Here is a 19,275-nt window from a genome sequence, read left to right as displayed (position 1 = left end):
AATGAACGTCATGAGGGAGATTTAGTGGGTGAATATTCCAGTAAACTGTCAGGATCTTGTTGGTACATGAGTGTTGAAGCATATCTCTTCCATCTGCATTATCTGCTCTTTCACCAGAAATCTTGGCATATGTACAGCATATTCCTCGTACCACATAACCCCTGTTACATAACGAAGTTGAGATGTGTCACATTTGCATTACAAGATGATACCCTTCATTTTCTATTTTTTGTATTTTTCTTTGTTCAGAGTGAGTATTAAAACATTTCAGTTGAGACTCACTATTGAGTGTTTAAGCGTCCCTCAGCGCATTGTTTTGACATTCATGCCAACAATTCACTGTTCTGATTAACCCTCATTAACCCTCACAGGTTTCAGGAGACCATCATCAAAAACTGAATTTACTCTCAACAGCAAAAGTGTTGACACAAAACAGAGCTACAAGGACAATGAATGCTTTACTTGCATTTATCAGTTGGCCGCAAACGCGTCTCCAAATAAATGTTTACAGTGCAATTTCTAGATTGGTAACTGTTGTCTCACATTAAATCAACTTTTACACAGATTATATGATTTAGCCAACAAATAGTTTTTGTCACTGTTTTCATTCATTTTGACATTTTGGTGTATGTACATATGAAACATAACATGATACAATTTGCAATTAAAAAATCATTTTGATGTTAAAATAAAAAATGTACAGTAAACTCCACAGTTCTTCCATACACAATGGTTCAAAACAGAGCAAGGCTCTGTATAATTCTGTATAATAAAAATATACAGATAGTGTGGTTAAGGCTCAAACTCAAACACAACAATGTCACTTAGTGCATCAGGTTACAAAACTGTTCCAGGATCATTATGCCATTAACCTGTTCCACTCTGAGTCTGTTTTTCAGGTTTCAGGCTCGAAAATGACATTCCCAGAACAAATGACCATATCTTCCCTTCTAAAAGGGTTAAATTAATAATCTTTTCTCAAAGTAATGATAAACCTGTGAGTTGGATGTAGAAGTGTCAGAATCAATATAAATGTTTTTTATTTTAAAGAAAATTCAGATTTTACATAGTAAAAAACTGTAAATTATAGTGTCCGTCCAAAAATTATTTTTTACAGATAGTGAAAACTACCCTTGGATGATGGGTTAGTAGACTAAAAGCTTTAGGAATCCAAAGTACAACATATAATAAGTACCCTGTATCAAGATTGATGCAAAACAAGTGAAATTTGACCTTTTTAGAGAGATTTAGCCAAAAACTGGGCCATCTGGGGTCATTTGGGTGGATTTGACCTATCTCTGGCCCCCCTTGCTCGATCTGGTTGGTTGACATACCCTTGTGACCATTAGAGCCAATAGAATCGAAGGAGGAGACTCACATAGACACACATTGTAAAGAAAAAATGTTGCCGCTTCGCGTGTGGAAAGCGAAACTAAACTGGAGGAATGTCTCCTTCTGGAGTTTGGAAACTAAAACGCAGTTGTATTGCTTATGGATTATCAGAAATAATTTCAAAGAAGGCACAGACACATAGGATGAACCTATGGATTAACTGCAGCATCGTTTTTTTATCGTTTTAATGCCATTGAAGACCACTTTTGACCAAGGTAAGCCATATTTACATGTTTAGCTTCTTGGCTCCACATGTGATGATGTACGCTTTCGTTGATAGCGTCGCGAATGTTTATCACTGAGTGTTGAGGTGGGCACCGTTAGATTCAGTGTCTCCAGGACACCAAAAAATAGTGTTTGGTTGTGCATCTAGGATAAGTAATAAGGGAGTTCTGAGTGAGTTTATGTGCCTTTGTAGGTTACGTTTTTTCGTCGAGGCTAATTCAGAGGCTGAGTGCTAGCATTGTGGGGTTTTTTTGAAAAAAAAAATTAAAAAGATCAGTTAGCTGAGTTTCTTCCCGTTACATGGATATAACACATTCATAGTTTTATTCAATATTAAGATTCCTTAGACGTTGTTTCCTGCAAATGACGCGTTTATCCGCCCGGTACCGGGGGGAAGGCGTGAAACAGGTTAAACATCTCTTTTTTTAATGTGAATAAAGGAGAAGACTCCTTCTTGGATGGATCTTTCTTGAGGTGTCAGGAACTTTGCTGCACAATGAACCCTGACGAAGTTTTGCGAACGTAGGTAAAAAGGCTTGCGTCGTTTAATGTTGCGCTCCAGGGAAACAACGCCAGCATCAAGCCTGCTCCTCTTGAGTCCTCTACTTACCATTTTTTACAGGTTTGGCATTAGAGCTAGAGTCTTGATCTTTTTCCTTAAAGTGGACCTATCATGCTATATTTAAATGATATATTGTAGGGCCATACCTATATAAGGTATATTTATACGTTTCTGTTTTCAAAATACCAAACAGATCATGCATTTTAGCCATGCCTCATTTCGCTCTATGTGCTGTTTGCTGTCTACGGGTCTGATTCTGCTGACCACGCCCCCCTGCAGGAGAGGGTAGCCGTGCTCTGATCAGCTGCTGGGCTGTCAGAAGAGGGGGAGAAAAAGAGATCTCCGTCCTCCGTGTTTTATTATATAGAGTCGTATTCATTTGTTTTAAAGCTCAATAAATAACAAAGAAGACCTTTGACCGGCACTTTTCAAATTTTGTCCGGAAGATTTAAACTTTAACGGACATCTTGACCGGCGAAAGAAACTGAAACTGAAACTCCACGTTGTTGCCACTGGGATCTGTAGTCTTCATTTGCAACTCTCGAGAAGCGCCAACGAAGTTAGTGCCGCAGTCAGACCGTATTTGTTTTGCTGTGAACTCTAGAAAGTGGGCTTTCATCTGTGGCCGTTTTTCCAGCGTGCGTCTCAATGAAGCAAGACGATCTTGTGCTTGTTTCCTATTGTTAGGCAGCCTCTGTCTTGGTAACCGGAAGGTAGTGGTCCCACCCAGCTCTTCGAGCTGTCTTGATGAAACTCTGCTTCCATGATCTTAAGAAACTTCATATCTTCTACGGATGGGGCTAGTTTGTGGTCGTTGGCAGTTCGCTCGAAGAGCTGGGTGGGACCACTACCTTTCCGGTTACCAAGACAGAGGCTGCCTAACAATAGGAAACAAGCACAAGATCGTCTTGCTTCATTGAGACGCACGCTGGAAAAACGGCCACAGATGAAAGCCCACTTTCTAGAGTTCACAGCAAAACAAATACGGTCTGACTGCGGCACTAACTTCGTTGGCGCTTCTCGAGAGTTGCAAATGAAGACTACAGATCCCAGTGGCAACAACGTGGAGAAGTACCTGAGCACGCAGAACTGCACATGGGTGTTCAACCCGCCACATGCGTCCCACATGGGTGGGGCATGGGAACGGATGATTGGCATCGCTCGTCGCATTCTTGACTATCTGCTGCTTGAACAGAAGAAGTCTTCTTTGACGCATGAAGTTCTGCTTACGCTCATGGCTGAGGTGACAGCAGTCATCAATGCTAGACCTCTCATTCCAGTATCTTCAGATCCAGAGTCACCTCTCATCCTCACCCCAGCAATGCTCCTGACCCTCAAAACAGGCTCTACACCACCTCCTCCAGGTAACTTTGAAGAGGCAGACCTCTTTAAAGAGCAGTGGAAGCAAGTTCAGAGCCTGGCGGACACCTTTTGGAGTAGGTGGAGAAAAGAATATCTCAAGACTCTGCAGTTTCGTCACAAGTGGCGGTCTAAGAGGTCAAACCTTCAAGAGGGGGACATTGTTCTCCTGAAAGACAATCAGGCTCAGAGAAACGAATGGCCTATGGCCACCATCACAAAGACATTCCCAGGAAGGGATGGACTGGTTCGTAAGATCGAGGTAGAGATCTCCAAGGACAAGACCAAAAGGATCTTTTCTCGTCCTGTTACAGAAGTGGTCCTGCTTCTGTCTCCAAAGACTGATTCTTGTTGATTGATCTGGGGTTTAAAAACCCCAGGCGGGGAGTGTTCTGTCCTTGATGTGTGTTTTTGGTGTATATCTGTTGTGTATGTGTTTTCTTGGCTGTGTTTTGGCACCACCTTGTGGTGGTTGTTTGACACTGCTGCTTTCTAGTGGTTTATTCGATTCCTGTTGCTAGGAGACCGAACTTGTTCGTTCCCGGGTGTGCTCCACGTGTAGCTTGGGTTGTTTCATGAACGGACGTCTGCTCTCCATGGGCTGTGCTTCGTATTTCCCGCTGGTTCACGCATCGTCTGTGAGTGTTATTGTCTGACAGACTGTGGCTTCATGGGAATATGTTGTATGTAAAATGTTTATGTTTGTAGGAATGCAGTGAGTATTCTTTGCGGCTAAGCTACTAGCGGCTAGGCTGATTAGCTTCTCAGTTTTGTGCACCGTAGCTCATTGTGTGAAGTATTCTGTCTATTTAGCTCGTCAGTCGGGCAGTCATAATAAACTGTTATGTCTGTATTGTCTTTACAGTTTCACCAAGTAAAGGGACTTCAGTAAAACTGACAACTGTGCTGGAGTTTTCTTTCAAACGGTTTAACTGGATGGATAGCTAGCTCAGTGCTCGTGAGACCCTTACAACTCTTATCTGTCAGGAATCATATTTTAATACCTTATCTCTCTTCATCATTAGAGGATACCTAAACCAAGGTGCAAAAAAAACGTGTTGTGTTAAAAGCTGTTCAGTTGTGTGAGCTTCGTCTAAAAGGGAAGGAAGCCCAGGCCGTGTAAAGAAGTTAAAAATCAACTTCCTTTTCCGATATTACATTGCATTTGTTTCTCTGTAGTTCCTGATTTCTCTTCATATGCTGCAGTTTCGATCTTTCTATTTACACAATTAGAAGAATTTCTCAGAAACAGAGGAACAGGTTATCAGTGTTGGATGTGAAGATGGGACACACTTTGCTCTCTCTACTGGGGTTTTTCTGTGAGTACTTTCTGTGAATGTTTTATTTGCCATTGATACAACTTTTTAAATGCCTGAGGTTATGATATATGTGTCTGTTTAATAATGTCTGATGTATTTTCAAACTTATTTTAGTGCTGAGTTTACTTTACCGTGGACAAGCTCAAGGTAATTATACAATTTCTTTCTTTTTGTTTACCAACTAAAGTAAAACCTACCTATGAAACTCTCCAGACAACATCCTCTTTTTTGTGTGTTCCGTTTTGTCAATTTATTATAAATGTTTTTACAAAAAGAAAACACATTTTACTTTATGTATCTTGTGATGGTTTCTAGATGCTGTGCTGACCATTGAGCCAAACTGGACCACTTTTTTTTCTGGAGAGTCTGTTACCTTCAAGTGTGACATTACAGGAGGCAGATACAGCGACTGGTATTACTCAATCCTCCAGGATGGTGGAGCATTTCTCCCTCACCACAAACATGAGAAATATAAATTACATTCTCTAACTCCAGGCTACAGTGGTGCGTACCAATGTTTTTATCATCAGAAGAACTCAACAAAGGAAAGCAATAAAATATATCTAACTGTATCAGGTAAGTGATCAAAGTAATACCATCATGACCAAGTTCAATAAAAACTATTTATTTTACTTAAAGCTCCCATGTCATGCTTTTCCGGTTATTACCCGTCCCCCTATGAAGGTCTTTATGCATGTAAACGGTGTGCAGAGTCAAAACCCTCAAAGTACACCCTGTAGCGAGTAAAACTCTAACACAGAAAATACCTCCCCAAAACGCCTCGTTGGAGATACGTCACTGCCCATTTGAGTCTTCCATTTAGTTCCGGGTACGGCATGATGTCATGCGGTACATCAATGGACCAATCCCGAAGAGCTATGGCCACACCCAGCGGCACTGGCCGCACCCTCTGCCAGCCTAACATTTACTGTTGGAAGTAGAGATGGCAAATCCGGATCCTTTTACGGACTCAGGGTCTTCTGAGTCAGTCATTGAAGAGATCCGGATCATACGAGTCATTTGAGTCATATGAGTCAGCATCACCAAGAGGGTAGAAATCCTATCGGTGAAACCGAAAAGTTGTTGCATTTCACGAGCATATTAAACTGACATTATATTAACCTCCGCTACACAGTGTATTTTGCTTTAATAAAAAATGTTGATCACAAAAAAAAGGGTTATTTTGCTGTTGACTCGTGCATGAGGACGAGTCTGCTGGATCTCTGGATCTGCTGCTATATGGTTATGGCTCTGAGTCCGCACGAGTCTGCTGTGTTTTGCACAGTGAGTAAGGATTTGCGAATCTGAGTCTGTGAAGTTCCGCTGACTAACTCGTAGGCTACTGGTCTCTCTCGATCATTGACCTGGATTCACGGATCCCGCGATTTTGATTAAGTCCATTATGTTTCCGGCTCTAAATGAAGTTTCAGTGTAGACTTCTAACAAAATTGTCATGTTGTGCAACAGTCTCCTGCGTGTAATAGCTGCATTTCCAATAAGGATCGTACTTGGCAAAATGTTTATTTTGAACATAGCACACAAAAAGAAACAAACAATGACAAATGATAGAAAATTGCAAAACAGTTAGAATAAATAAAATGTCTTAATTATACAATTATTATTATTAAACGTATAATTATATCTAATCATATGCCCCCCATATTTTCTCATGGACTGCGTAATCATTGCAATACTGGTGTTTGTATGTGTTAAATGTGTGTAAAGTGGTGTCTTTTGCTTTAATAAAACATATTGATCACAAAATAAAGGTCATTTTGCGATTTAGCGAATCTGAGTCTGCTGTTGACTCGTTCATGACGACGAGTCTGCTGGATCTCTGGATCTGCTGCTATACGGTTACGGCTCTGAGTCCGCACGAGTCTGCTGTGTTTTGCACAGTGAGTCAGGATTTGCGAATCTGCGAATCTGCGAGTCTGCTGTTGACTCGTGCATAATATAGCCGCGGGTGCTGGAGGAGGGGCTATGCTCGTGCACATGACGAGTATGGATCTCTGGATTTGCTATGCTATTACGGTTAGGAGCCGTCGGCTCCTCTGAGTCCTCACGAGTCTGCAGGAAGTTTCACTGATCCGCGTCCCCTCCCCTGAGCCAAACGATCACTTCTGGCAGGCAGCTATCCTGTATACTTGCTAAAGGGTAGGCAGATGGACTGGGGTACGTTGTAATGTGATTTTACATGTTATAAAGAGAGTAGCGAGTGACGCAATTTATAGTTTTAATTTGTACGTCACACCAAGTGTGGGACTCAAAGGACTCGGGTTAATGGAGAGGGGAGACTCGTCACGACCAGCTCATTTCTAGGATCTGGGTTAATGATCCGGATGAATCAGGACTCGCCCATCTCTAGTTGGAAGCTCTGGTTCAGTTCACAATCGATCCAGTCATGCAAATGCCAAGGACCTGTTTCCTGAAATGTGAGGAGAAATCTGAGCTGTTTGTCCTACCGACGGAAGAACCACGACGAAGTCAGTGGTTGAAATGTCTTTTTAACACTGTTCCTTCAGAGGTTCGAAGAACCGGCATTTCCCAGACGAAAGCTTCCAAAACATTGCCCAGTTTGAGGCCGGATATGCACAGCATTTGAAACTGAAGGACGATGCTATTCCTAGTTTGTTTGGACCGTTTGGAGCAGGGGAAGATTCGGGTACACAACCTGTAAGTTTGCATTGCTATTTGTATATTTATCAAACAAGGTATCTACCACGACTGTTTAAATGTGTAAACATGTTTCGGACTGCTAAGCCAGTGCTAACTGTGCTAACTAAGTTGCTAGCGTTTCCATATCAACTCTAATATCAGCAGATGGCCTTACATACATGTATCTCATAGCAGGAGAATGTCTGCATTCACACACCAAATACTCATAGACAGTATACTCCGGGCGAACGTAGCAGACTACCCATATAAGAATGCAATTATAAACACGTTATTGCTAGCCTAATATGAACCACTAGCTTTTGTTCATAGTAGTTTTATTACACTCCATTATAGTTGCCGTTCCTCCGAGCTAACGTTCATATCGTGTTTGCTAAGGTAAACAAGAAAGCTAGGTTAGCATATTAGCTGGCAAGCTTACTGAATTGATTATATAGATGGATTCGATAGATCCACACTCCTACCACAACTACTACTAACGAATCTAAAACAACTAAGTTTCTCTAATATTTTGTGATTTGCATTTGATTTCGTCCAGCCAGATCCTGGCGGAAAATACTTCACGGGGACGGGACTACCACACTGAGGCCTCGTCCTAAAAAGCCCCGTCTGCGCCCAGGCAAGATGCGGGGAGGAATGGATGATATACCGTGTATATATGTATATTTATGTTCATTTTGTACATTTCTAAAAATAAAGTTTGATGGAAATACTTAGTAGGCCTATCCTTTCTTCCCTGAATTATTTACTCCTATAACATATCATTCATATATAGCAAACCATGATTTGATTTCTCATCAAACGGTAGTAGTTTATTACAGGTAAAAATAACTTACTCTTTGTTATGACCGGCTCGTAGGCCACAACGGAAAGACAAGGAGACATACACGAGTTTACAAAACCACGGCACATTTATTGTGGTAAATGCAGAGATAGGTGGTCGAGGGGAGAGGATCGCCGAGTTCGTCCTTCTGCAGCCGCTTTGGAGAGAGACTCCGGGCAGCTGGGCTTAATAGCACCTCCGTCGAGGTGTCCGTGATCGCGCTGATTAACCCTAGATTCCACCGGGTCCGTCTGCGGCGCGTTACGGGCGCGTTACGGACGCGTTACGGCCGCGTTACGGCTGCGCCGCGGTGCTCACGGCATTCGCGGCCACTCTAGTCAATGGGTGCTATTCCACCACACGCGGCGCGTTACGGCTCAGAAGCGTCCCAGAAGCGTCTCGGCGCAGGGCTCCTCTAAAATTAGGATCGAATCCTATTTTTGGCGCGGCGCAGCCGTAACGTAAGGTCGGGCAGGCAGGAAGTGGAACGTTCAGAGCTATATATACACACACACAAACACATTTTGCAGACCCTATCCCTCCGTAGTCTTTCAAGTAGGAGGAGAAATGCCAGCGTTCTCCTCCGGTTACAGGCACTGTGTAAATTATATATATATAGAATAATTATGATGATGAATGCATTTTTTTACCACTAAAATACAGCAACACATCTTTGATTCATGTCGTTTATAACTGGAATATTACAGTTATTATTAACTTTGTCTGTACAAAGTAGCCTGTCCAGGAAATATGCCCAAATCAACAAAAACTGCGAGCCGGCAGGCAAGACGCTCCGCTTCTGAAATGCTTCTGAAACGCGCCTGGTAGGGTATGACACCGGAGGAGGCCGGACCAAAACCGCAACGCGCCGCAGACGGACCCGGTGGAATCTAGGGGTTAGCCTCTTCAGCTCCACCCCATCGTAAGACCTGCAACACACCTGCACAAAGGCCCTGGGGCCGTCACACTCTTCTATAACAACAGTTGTAGGTACAGTTTGGTTAGTTAGCGTATAAAATATACGGCTGTACCGACGCCATTATAAGACTGATGTTCTGAGAGCGAGCCGAAAAAAGCGGGCGGAGCCTCTCTGGTGGTTGACTAATCAGAACAGAGTAGCCGAGCTGACAAATCGGAGCACACTAGGCTCACAGGGAGGGGGGGGGGGGCAAGAGCTCCAACGAGTCGTTTAGTGGAGAGAGTGAATACTGCTGAATACACATGCTTGACAGAGATGCTGTATGCGAAACCAATGTGAGTTTGGAAAATTGCACAGTATAAATCTATTTTAGTATACCTCAACAATGTAATTATGATCAGTGGAAATGGCCATGTTTGGACAAGTTCTAATATATAATCTGTGAACTATTTTGATAATTTAACATTAGAACAGCTTCACTGATGCTGTATAGGCAGGTGAAGAATACTGTACACCCTTAAATTTGTTTTATACGTTTGTAGAAAATATGTAGGATCCAAGGAGAGCATTTAACCCGCCAATTATAAATCATAACATTATATTTAAATCACTTTCCAACAGAAAGACCTCAGCCTGTCCTCACTGTGTCTCCATCATGGCAGAGTCCTGGAGCCTCAGTAACTCTGAACTGCAGGGTTGATCATCCGTCTGCTGGCTGGAGCTTCTACTGGTATAAGGCTGTTCCCCAAAAGTCAGACTACTCCTACAGCTTTGAGCTGCTACTTGGCAGCGAGAATGGGACTGAACAGGATCTCTTCATCATTGATGGACAAACACACACAGCAGGATATGTTTGCAGAGCTGCAAGAGGAGATCCAGTGTTTTACAGTTGGTACAGCAAACCTAAGTTTGTCTGGTCTGGAGGTCAGTATGTTCTTCCTTTTTCTTTCTTCTTGTAGTTTGTACCATCATTAGGCCAAAAAAAATGTCTTTATCGAAGTTTGTCTGCTCTGGAGGAATGTTTGTTTTGACTTTTCCATTATTACAAAATGGAACAAAGTCACTTATTTTGGGAACTTTTCTTTTACACCAGCATCAGGTCATACCTGTAGTTAAGTTTTCAAAACTATTCTCTCAAACAGAATGATGATGAATTTATTCAGCTTCTGGACTTGACTGAATTTTAACACAAGTATGCGTATGCGTTTTGGGTTTTACAGTATGCGTCCTCGTGGGGCCGGCGCCTTTTTGACACATGAGTTGTTTAATCCAAAACCTAATAATAAAAGGCTTCTCAATACATTGTAATTAGATATAACTGGTAAGTGTTTTCTTTATTTTTTTAGTTGGGAATATGTTTTAAGATATTTATCTGCTGGTTAAATGGTTTAAGACATGAACAATACATATAATTAAAAAAATTAGTTGTGTGGGATTGAGACACTGTTTTCCTCCTACTTTAGTTTGTTCCCGTTTGTTTTTTTAGGGTAAATTAAGTGGCAGTTTTGCTGTACCAATGCATTGTCTTTTTCAGTTTGCATGTTTTAAATGTCCCCTCTTTGTGTGTTTCAGATTTGAATTCAGCAGCGTCTCTCACAGTGAGTCCTGACAGTGTGCAGCACTTCACCAAAACGCCTGTGTCACTGAGCTGTGAGGGAAACTCCACTGAGTGGAGGGTGAGGATGTTTTCTAAACCTGACTACCTTTATCACTGTTCTATCTTGGGGACAATGATTGGATCCACATGCACAATAACCAGTTACAGGTTTAGTGGAGTGTTCTGGTGTGAGTCTGAAACAGGACAGTTCAGTAATGCAGTCAACATCACTATGGAGTGTGAGTTTTAATTATTTAAAATGTTTGTTTCTGAAGTATTATATTGTTTTGAAATGTGAAGGTGACTGAATGTGAATCAATGTATCGTCTTAAAACTTGCTAATATTCTCTTATGATGTCAACATTTACACTTTCATTCTTAGGCATGTAAGTGTATTGTATCATGGTGCACAATTATAAACTTTCTATGATTTTGTGGATTTTAATAGAGTGGTGCAGTGACGAGTCCTAAAACCCGGAAGTGAGTAAGCATTTTACCACTACCGGTTCCCTCGTCTCAGAGCCAATGGGATTTCTCCATAGGATTTTGGAAAATAGCTCGAAATAAGGTCTGTGGTCGACACAAATTTAAGAGACGGATCACGTTTTGTTCTACGACATTAAATACATCAGCAGTGACCCCACTGGTGATTTCTGAAGAATTTAAATGTCTGAAAAACGATGGTTGTTAACAAGTGGCTGAATAGGACTACAGAAGTTGTCGAGGACGTTGTACGTCATTACGCCGAACACGTAAACACTACCGCTAAGTTAGTTTGCCCCTGTTCTGCTTGAAAGCAAGTACCTGCCTCCTGCAAACTGTTCAAACAAACGCTTCAACCTGTACAATTTAGAACCTGTATTTTTTAATATGGATCTTAAGTTGGCGTGACGTTGAAGTCGTGCGACCCTGCTGTACTCGGCTGTAGTTCCTTTATAGCATAACATTACATTTTGCTTCTAGATTTATGATTAGAAAATTATAAAAGTAGGGTAGACATGTGGAGATTATCCGGCTGAACAAAACGTGCATTTATCAAACAGGTTCGTTTTCCACAGACCTTATTTCGAGCTATTTTCCAAAATCCTTTTGAGAAATCCCATTGCTTTTTTGTCGAGGGAACCCATGCGCAGCTTACTTCCGGGTAAATATGTCATCCCTGCACCAGTCTATTGTCATAACTTGTGTTCGATGCCAGAACGTCAATCATAAACCATTTGTTATTAAAGAAAACATTTTTCTTTTTTATATAAATATGCTTAAACTATATGTCTTCTTGTTTGTTTCACCCTGCTTTAAACTTGTGTGTTGAAAGCTATACAGTAGTAGTAAAAAGGACTGAAATCCCTTTCTAAAGTAATTTATTGGACAACAGTTTGACTGAGAAATGTTGTGTACCATTTTAATCCTGCAAGGAATTGTGTAAATGCTTTTCAGTACATTTGTAGCCAAATACATGTTGATTAAGTCATCAAAGTACACTTTAGGTTTGCATACAGTATGGATGATTTAACCCTCACATGAAAAACATCAGATGTATTAATTGTGTGTTAGCTCTTTGCTACGGCAAAAGGCCACTTATTTTTTGAGATGCACAGGAAATGAAAGAGATTATTTTCCTCTTCTTTTTTTTAAGGTGTTGTTCACCAGGATATCGTGTGCAGGTGGGGGGATTTTAGGGAATGGGTATTTTTCTTTTGTCAGAAACGAAACTGAAACTCTTCAGAATGAACATATAGGAGGAGAGACCGAGAGACAGATCATTGAGAGGATCGCGAGGAGAGAGAGACAAGGTAAGATGCAGCTTGACAGCTAATCTGAAGTAAAAGTACTCATAATGCAGATTTAATTTCAGAATAATATATATGATATGTTTTGATTATAATTATTGATGCATTAAAGTGTTATGAAAGCTGGTACAGGTGCAGCTAGTTTTAATGACTTTGTATACTGCAGGGTTGTGAATTTACTCCAGGTGTAACTAAAGTCTGATTTAAGTGTATATTATATTTCACACCAAAATATGTAAAGAAGCTAAAGGTATTAAAAATGTTTAGTGAAGTTAAAGTACACCATTTACCTCTAAATTGTAGAGGAGTAGAAGTACAATTTAAAAACTCAAGTGCAACCTCAAAATCGTACTTAAGTAGCCTACAGTACTTAAGTAAATTCTTCGTTACTCCCACCACTGATCTTTTCGCCTAGGGCGCCATATCTGGGGGGGAAAAACACCTTTTTGACTGTTGCCGCTCTGCCCGCTCATCCTAATTGTCGGCCTTGATGTACAATATTCATAATTAAGTAAATCGAACACCCTTTTCACCCCGGTTAAACTTTTCATTTGCCCTAGACGATGGGCGCTGTAAGTGATGAAAGTGGGGGGTGTTAGCCCCCACTTTCATCACTTCCAGCCAACACTTGGCTTATCAGGCGTCCGCAGCCAACACCCCCCACTTTCATCGCCTGATAAGCCAACACTTGGCTTATCAGGCGATGGGCGCTGTAAGTGATGAAAGTGGGGGGTGTTGGCTTATCAGGCGTCCGCAGCTCACAGACAAGTGGGCGTGGGAGCGAGCGAGAGAGATAAATGCAATTTATGAAAACAAATATTTCCAATGCACACCTTTTATAATTATTGGGATAAACAGGTCCGAAATCATTTCAATATATACTATAGGACAGTAAACCAAAAATATCGTTTAAAACTGGAGAGATAAAAAATTATGCATAAATAAACATTAACTATAGGTAAAATAAGATGAACAACATAGTTACATAACCAGGGGTTAAATTGGCTAAGCCCCGGCACATAGGACGATGCTCTGACGTCATCACCCTCGCACATTTGTCATATGTTTGTCATAAACGATATATATGTTAAAACCTTTCTCGTTCTTATTAATATAGACTATATTCAGGCTCATAATGGTGTTGACTTACTTTAAAATAGCAGAAAAGTCAGAATCAATATAGATGGTTTTTTATTTTAAAGAAAATTCAGATTGAACATAGTAAAAAACTGTAAATTATAGTGTCCGCCCAAAAAAACATTTGACCTTTTTAGAGATTTAGCAAATAAAAAACACTTCTGGGGTGATTTGGGTGGATTTTCCATATCTCTGGCCCCCCTTGCTCGATTTTGATGGTTGACATTTCTTTCTAACCGTCAGAGCCAATGGAATCGAGGGAAAGTTCCACATACACACACAGGTTACCAAATAAGGAGTGATAGTGACGCGTAGAAAAACCGGAAGCTGCGCTAGCCTCTGGTGGCTACCATTAGCAGCACATTTTTCTCCTCCGATTTTTGCATAAAAATGGAATTATGGACTATCAATAATGTTTTCAAAGTGACAGACACATTGCTATAACCTATTGATTAACCTTCAGCCGCGTTTTTTCTCATTTTAATGCCATTGAACACGACTTTTGATCAGAATAACAGCTAAGGTGAGCATATCTCCGTGTTTTGCTAACTAAAGCTACTCGTGTGTTGTCTGTATTTGCTTCCCCTGTCAGGAGTTCTGATCGCTCAGTGATGATCCTTATATTTCTATAATCTGTGGAATCTCAGGATGTTATCTAAGCTTGTTTGTGCAGATCCAATAAGTATATCGATCGGTATAGCTAGAGTTCTGTGCTAACGGCCTTAATATGTTGTTGCTAATTCAGAGGCTCAGCGTTAGCATTGTGGGGTTTTTTGAAAAAAAAAAAAAAAGATCAGTTAGCTGAGTTTCTTCCCGTTACATGGACATAAAACATTCATAGTTTATTACATCTTAAGAAGCCCTCAGACACTTTTGCTTGCAGATGTTGTGATTTCGGCCCCTTCGGCGGGTCCGTGGGGCTTAAGAGTTAACAGTGGAATACAACTATTTTAAACTATTGGAAAGCACGGAAAATGTGTGTGCATTGAGATTAACCATTAAGATGACATAAACATGAAGTCATGAACACTAACCCAGACATTAGTTGTCTAACTGGAACCTAAGACACTTGTAGCCTGTCTCTGCTGATGCACAATAAGGGGAATGTCAACACAGGCACCTGTCAACCCGCACTCTGCTGTTCCTCAGCGCCGCTCCCGCTGAAATTATGAATGAAAAGCGTATAGTAATCAAAGATAACACGGCAGAGTCCGTGACAGTTTGTTTTCATCTGATTTCAAATAAACAAAGTCTTGGTTTTTAGAATATTAAACTTGTTTCGCCAAATTCAGATGATAAATACAACTTCTAAGCTTGTAAAGGCATAATTACAAGCGGTAACTTAACGTCACAGCAGGCATAACAACAGCCGGTGTTTCTTTTGAGTGTTTCCCCGGGAAACAAACACAATACACACAAACGTGTCACATATTATTTTGCGGTATTTGGCTGCCGAACAAAATCATGTACGCAGCTCACGACGTAACTAGGAGTCTAGTGGACGGTATCAGTACTACAAGTAAAAAATAAATAAAATATATATATATATTTTTTTTTTAATTAATTACGTTGTTTATAAATGAATCTGAGGGCAGCAAAAAGAGGAAGTGGGGGCCGCATGATGACCCCGGGCCGCCATTTGCCCATCCCTGAAAAGGCTAGATGGCTCAATGGTACACTGTGGACCTCTGTGTCGCCTGTCAGCGCAACTTACATGATGCCGTTTACAAAATATAATAATAAAGGGCGGTGCCGGCCGTCAGCGAACCGATCCATCCTTTCTGCCCGACTGTCACTCAAATGCGGGAGATAGTCTCAATTTGTGGGACGCGGGACAAATAATAAAAATGCTGTGTGTGCAGTCCCGGGACACCTGGTCATGTTGGGATATGGTGTTTATGTGATATGGAATCGGAAAACATTTAAAAAAAATAAAATAATACTTTATTCCGAGTGTTCTTGCTTTTCTCTTTGGAAGTCATCACATAACGGCATTGTAATACACAGTTCGGCTGCATTAAATATTACACATCTGCCGTAGTTCTCTATTTATAGAGCCCTGATGAGAAAACTTCTGGACAAACTGGAAGAAATGAATATGTGACGTGGATCATAAATATATCAGCAATTAAACTTACATTTATTTTCAAAACAATACGTCTCCTTGCAGTATCAACACTAATTCGGCTGACTTTTATATTTGATCCAATTGGAAGATAGGTTGTATTTACACCATAACGGTGCACAGCTGATAGAAAGGGAGTTGTAGTTTTTAAAGATATTACTGATTTACTGAACTACCTTTCCAACTCCTCATGCAGTTGACTGTTTCAGGTCTATACAGGTTCATGGTACAATGCATAAGCTTCAAATCGAGAGACTGAAACTGTATTTTCCTTTACCGTTCTGTTTTAATTTCACAATAAAGTTAATAGTAATATTATGTTTGATATTATTATGTTTTATTAAAGGTAGGGTAGGTAAGTTTGAGAAACCGGCTCGAGATCGCTAGAATTTGAAAATACACAACCGGAGAAAATCTGCCACTTCCTTATAGAGCCCCTCCTCCAACACACACGAACGCGCACATGACCAATGAGGGCACGAGATAAGTCTGTGCCCAGATGGAAGGCTGACAGGCAGGTAGGCCATCCAGTTATATTAGCCGGGCCGGCTAAAATGATTGGTCGTACTTTTTACAGTATTACGGCTTCCACAGATGACATTTTTTTATGGATTTTTTGTCAAAGCACTTAACCTCTTAAGCACGGCGGTCCCCCCATTGGACCCCTCCCACCGTTTTCTTTCAAGATAATGTCTCAGGGCTTCTTAACATTTATGAAACTATTAATGTGTAGCACCAGATTAACGGGAAGAATCTCAGCTAACTGAAGATATGAACCATTTTTACCAAAACAAAACACAAGTCTCATAAGAGGCGTCTAAATGACCCCTGAGCGAAAAAATTCTAACGCACTGCAGCACACAATTCAAGATAAAGATACCCTTATTACTTATCGTAGCTGCACATACAATATAGGCGATTAAAGCTGAGACTCCACAGATTATTTAGGTATAGTATCATCACTGAGCGATCCAAATTTGCGACAGGGGAAGCAAACACAGAACACGTACCTTTACGGAGCATTTACGGCAGATCGTCTCACCGTAGCTGTCAATTAGGTCAAAAGACGTGTTCAATGGCATTAAAACGAAAATAAAAATGCTACAACTGTTGATCCATCGGTTGATAATGTACCTGTGCCTTTGAAAAAATTATTTATGATCCATAATTCAATTTTTTATGTAAAATTCGGAGCGGAAAAGTTAGCTGCTAATGGTAGCCACCAGAGTGTATGCAGCTTCCGGTTTTGGTAACGCGTCACTCTCACTCCTTATTAGTTAACGTTTTGGTGTGTATATAACTTTCCCTCGATTCCATTGGCTCTAGCGGTTATAAAGAGATTTCATTCATCAAAATCGAGCAAGGGGGGCCAGAGATAGGTCAAATCCACCCAAATGACCCCAGAAGTGGGGTTTTTTGGCTAAATCTCTCTAAAAAGGTCAAATTTCACTTGTTTTGCATCAATCTTGATACAGGGTACTTATTATATGTTGTACTTTGGATTCCTAAAGCTTTTAGTCTACTAACCCATCATCCAAGGGTAGTTTTCACTATAAGTAAAAAAGAATTTTTGGACGGACACTATAATTTACAGTTTTTTACTATGTAAAATCTGAATTTTCTTTAAAATAAAAAACATCTATATTGATTCTGACTTTTTTACATCCAACTCACAGGTTTATCATTACTTTGAGAATAAAGATTATTAATTTAACCCTTTTAGAAGGGAAGATATGGTAATTTGTTCTGGGAATGTCATTTTCGAGCCTGAGACCTGAAAAACAGGCTCAGGGCTTAAGAGGTTAAGATATTCATTGCTATCAGGATGTTAAGAGCATTCCATGTAATATAACAAAAAGTGTATCTCGAGCCGGTTTCTCAAACTTACCTACCCTACCTTTAACTAGACCACTGTTTTTTTAACCCGCACCGCCTAGTGGTTAAAGCACGTTATTGAATTTAGTTGTTGAATAAGTTATATTTGATGAAAACATTTAAATATTAAGAGTAGCCTACATACAAAATAGGGGTCAATGATAGACATATAGAATAGAAAATATCAAGAAGATACTGTAGTGACCTCTACAATAAAACAGTTTAGTGCAGGACGTCCAAAGATATTAACAGGAGGATGTGCAAAACAGACAAACTAATAAGGCTGAATGTTACTCAGGTGTAACTAAAGTCTGATTTAAGGGTTGTATATATTTCACATCATTATTCAGAATCTGCAAAGTAACAAAAATAAATGTAGTGGAGTAAAAATACCAGGTTAACCTCTGAATTGTAGTGGTGCAGAACAAAGTAGTACATGCTGCTGTAACAAAAACATTTCCCAACTTGGGATCAATAAAGTATCTTATCTTATCTTAAACCTGTTAAGCCCTAGAGCCCCCTGTACAGGGGGCAGTGGGGTGTTTTTTCACGAAACTGTGTCTCAGGGCTTCTTAATATTTAAAAACCTATTAATGTGTCATACCCATTTAACGGGAAGAAACTCAGCTAACTGACAATACGAACCATTATTACCGAAACAAAACACAAGTCTCACAAGAAGCGTCTAAATGAGCCCTGAGCGAAAAAATGCTAACACACTTACCACAGAACTCAAGGTAAAAATACCCTTATTACTTATCATAACTGCAAAAACAAGATATCAAATTAAAGCTGAGATTCCACAGATTCTATAGGTATAAGTATAATCACTGAGCGATCAGAACTCGTGACAGGGGAAGCAAACACAGACGTCACAACACGTGAATTACGAAACATTCACGGGAAATCGTCTCAAATTAGCTGTTATTCTGATCAATAGTCGTGTTCAATGGCATTAAAACGATAAAAACGCCGCTGAAGGTTAATCCAATGTGTCTGTGTCACTTTGAAAGGATTACTGATAATCCATCATTGTATTTTTATTAGGGCTGTCAGTCGATTAAAATATTTAATCGCGATTAATCGCATGATTGTCCATAGTTAATCGTGATTAATCGCAAATTAATCTCAATTTTTTTATCTGTTCTAAATGTACCTTAGAGGGATATTTTTCAAGTTTTTAATACTCTTATCAACATATGAGTGGACAAATATGCTTTATATGTTTGTTTATTATCATTTGAACAATGACAAATATTCTCATGAATATTAAACACAACAACCTCTGAACATTACAAATATTCGCCTCAATTCAACCTGGAACCTCTCTCATACAATAATACTGTGTGTGTGTGTGTGTGTGTGTGTGTGTGTGTGTGTGTGTGTGTGTGTGTGTGTGTGTGTGTGTGTGTGTGTGTGTGTGAATGTGGAGACACTGATGGATCATTGGAGCTATGTGCCACTCAAGGCATATAT

At 40.2% G+C, this 19,275-nt stretch overlaps 2 protein-coding genes across 7 annotated transcripts in view; both read left to right on the top strand.

Moving 5' to 3' along the window:
- LOC117498040 overlaps window positions 1–19,275 on the top strand; it is an 84,582-nt gene that overhangs the window by 34,326 nt on the left and 30,981 nt on the right. The window lies entirely within an intron of this gene.
- On the top strand, window positions 4,674–11,388 carry LOC117498056. The gene is made up of 5 exons (XM_034150116.1): window positions 4,674–4,857; window positions 4,972–5,004; window positions 5,173–5,433; window positions 9,897–10,199; window positions 10,848–11,388. The coding sequence occupies exons 1-5, from the start codon at window positions 4,821–4,823 to the stop codon at window positions 11,120–11,122; spliced, it is 909 nt and encodes a 302-aa protein (XP_034006007.1). The 5' UTR covers window positions 4,674–4,820; the 3' UTR covers window positions 11,123–11,388.

The sequence above is a fragment of the Trematomus bernacchii genome, unplaced genomic scaffold (genome assembly GCF_902827165.1).
Source record: "Trematomus bernacchii unplaced genomic scaffold, fTreBer1.1, whole genome shotgun sequence".
NCBI lineage: Eukaryota > Metazoa > Chordata > Actinopteri > Perciformes > Nototheniidae > Trematomus > Trematomus bernacchii.
The sequence above is the reverse complement of the archived record's forward strand: the minus strand, read 5'-3'. Positions and strand labels throughout refer to the sequence as shown.

Bases quoted from the DNA above. Each gene is read 5' to 3' on its own strand.
- LOC117498056 (XM_034150116.1), top strand. From the start codon at position 4,821: ATGGGACACACTTTGCTCTCTCTACTGGGGTTTTTCT. The intron at 4,858-4,971 runs GTGAGTACTTTC...AACTTATTTTAG, and splicing joins CTCTCTACTGGGGTTTTTCT to TGCTGAGTTTACTTTACCGT. The intron at 5,005-5,172 runs GTAATTATACAA...GATGGTTTCTAG, and splicing joins TTACCGTGGACAAGCTCAAG to ATGCTGTGCTGACCATTGAG.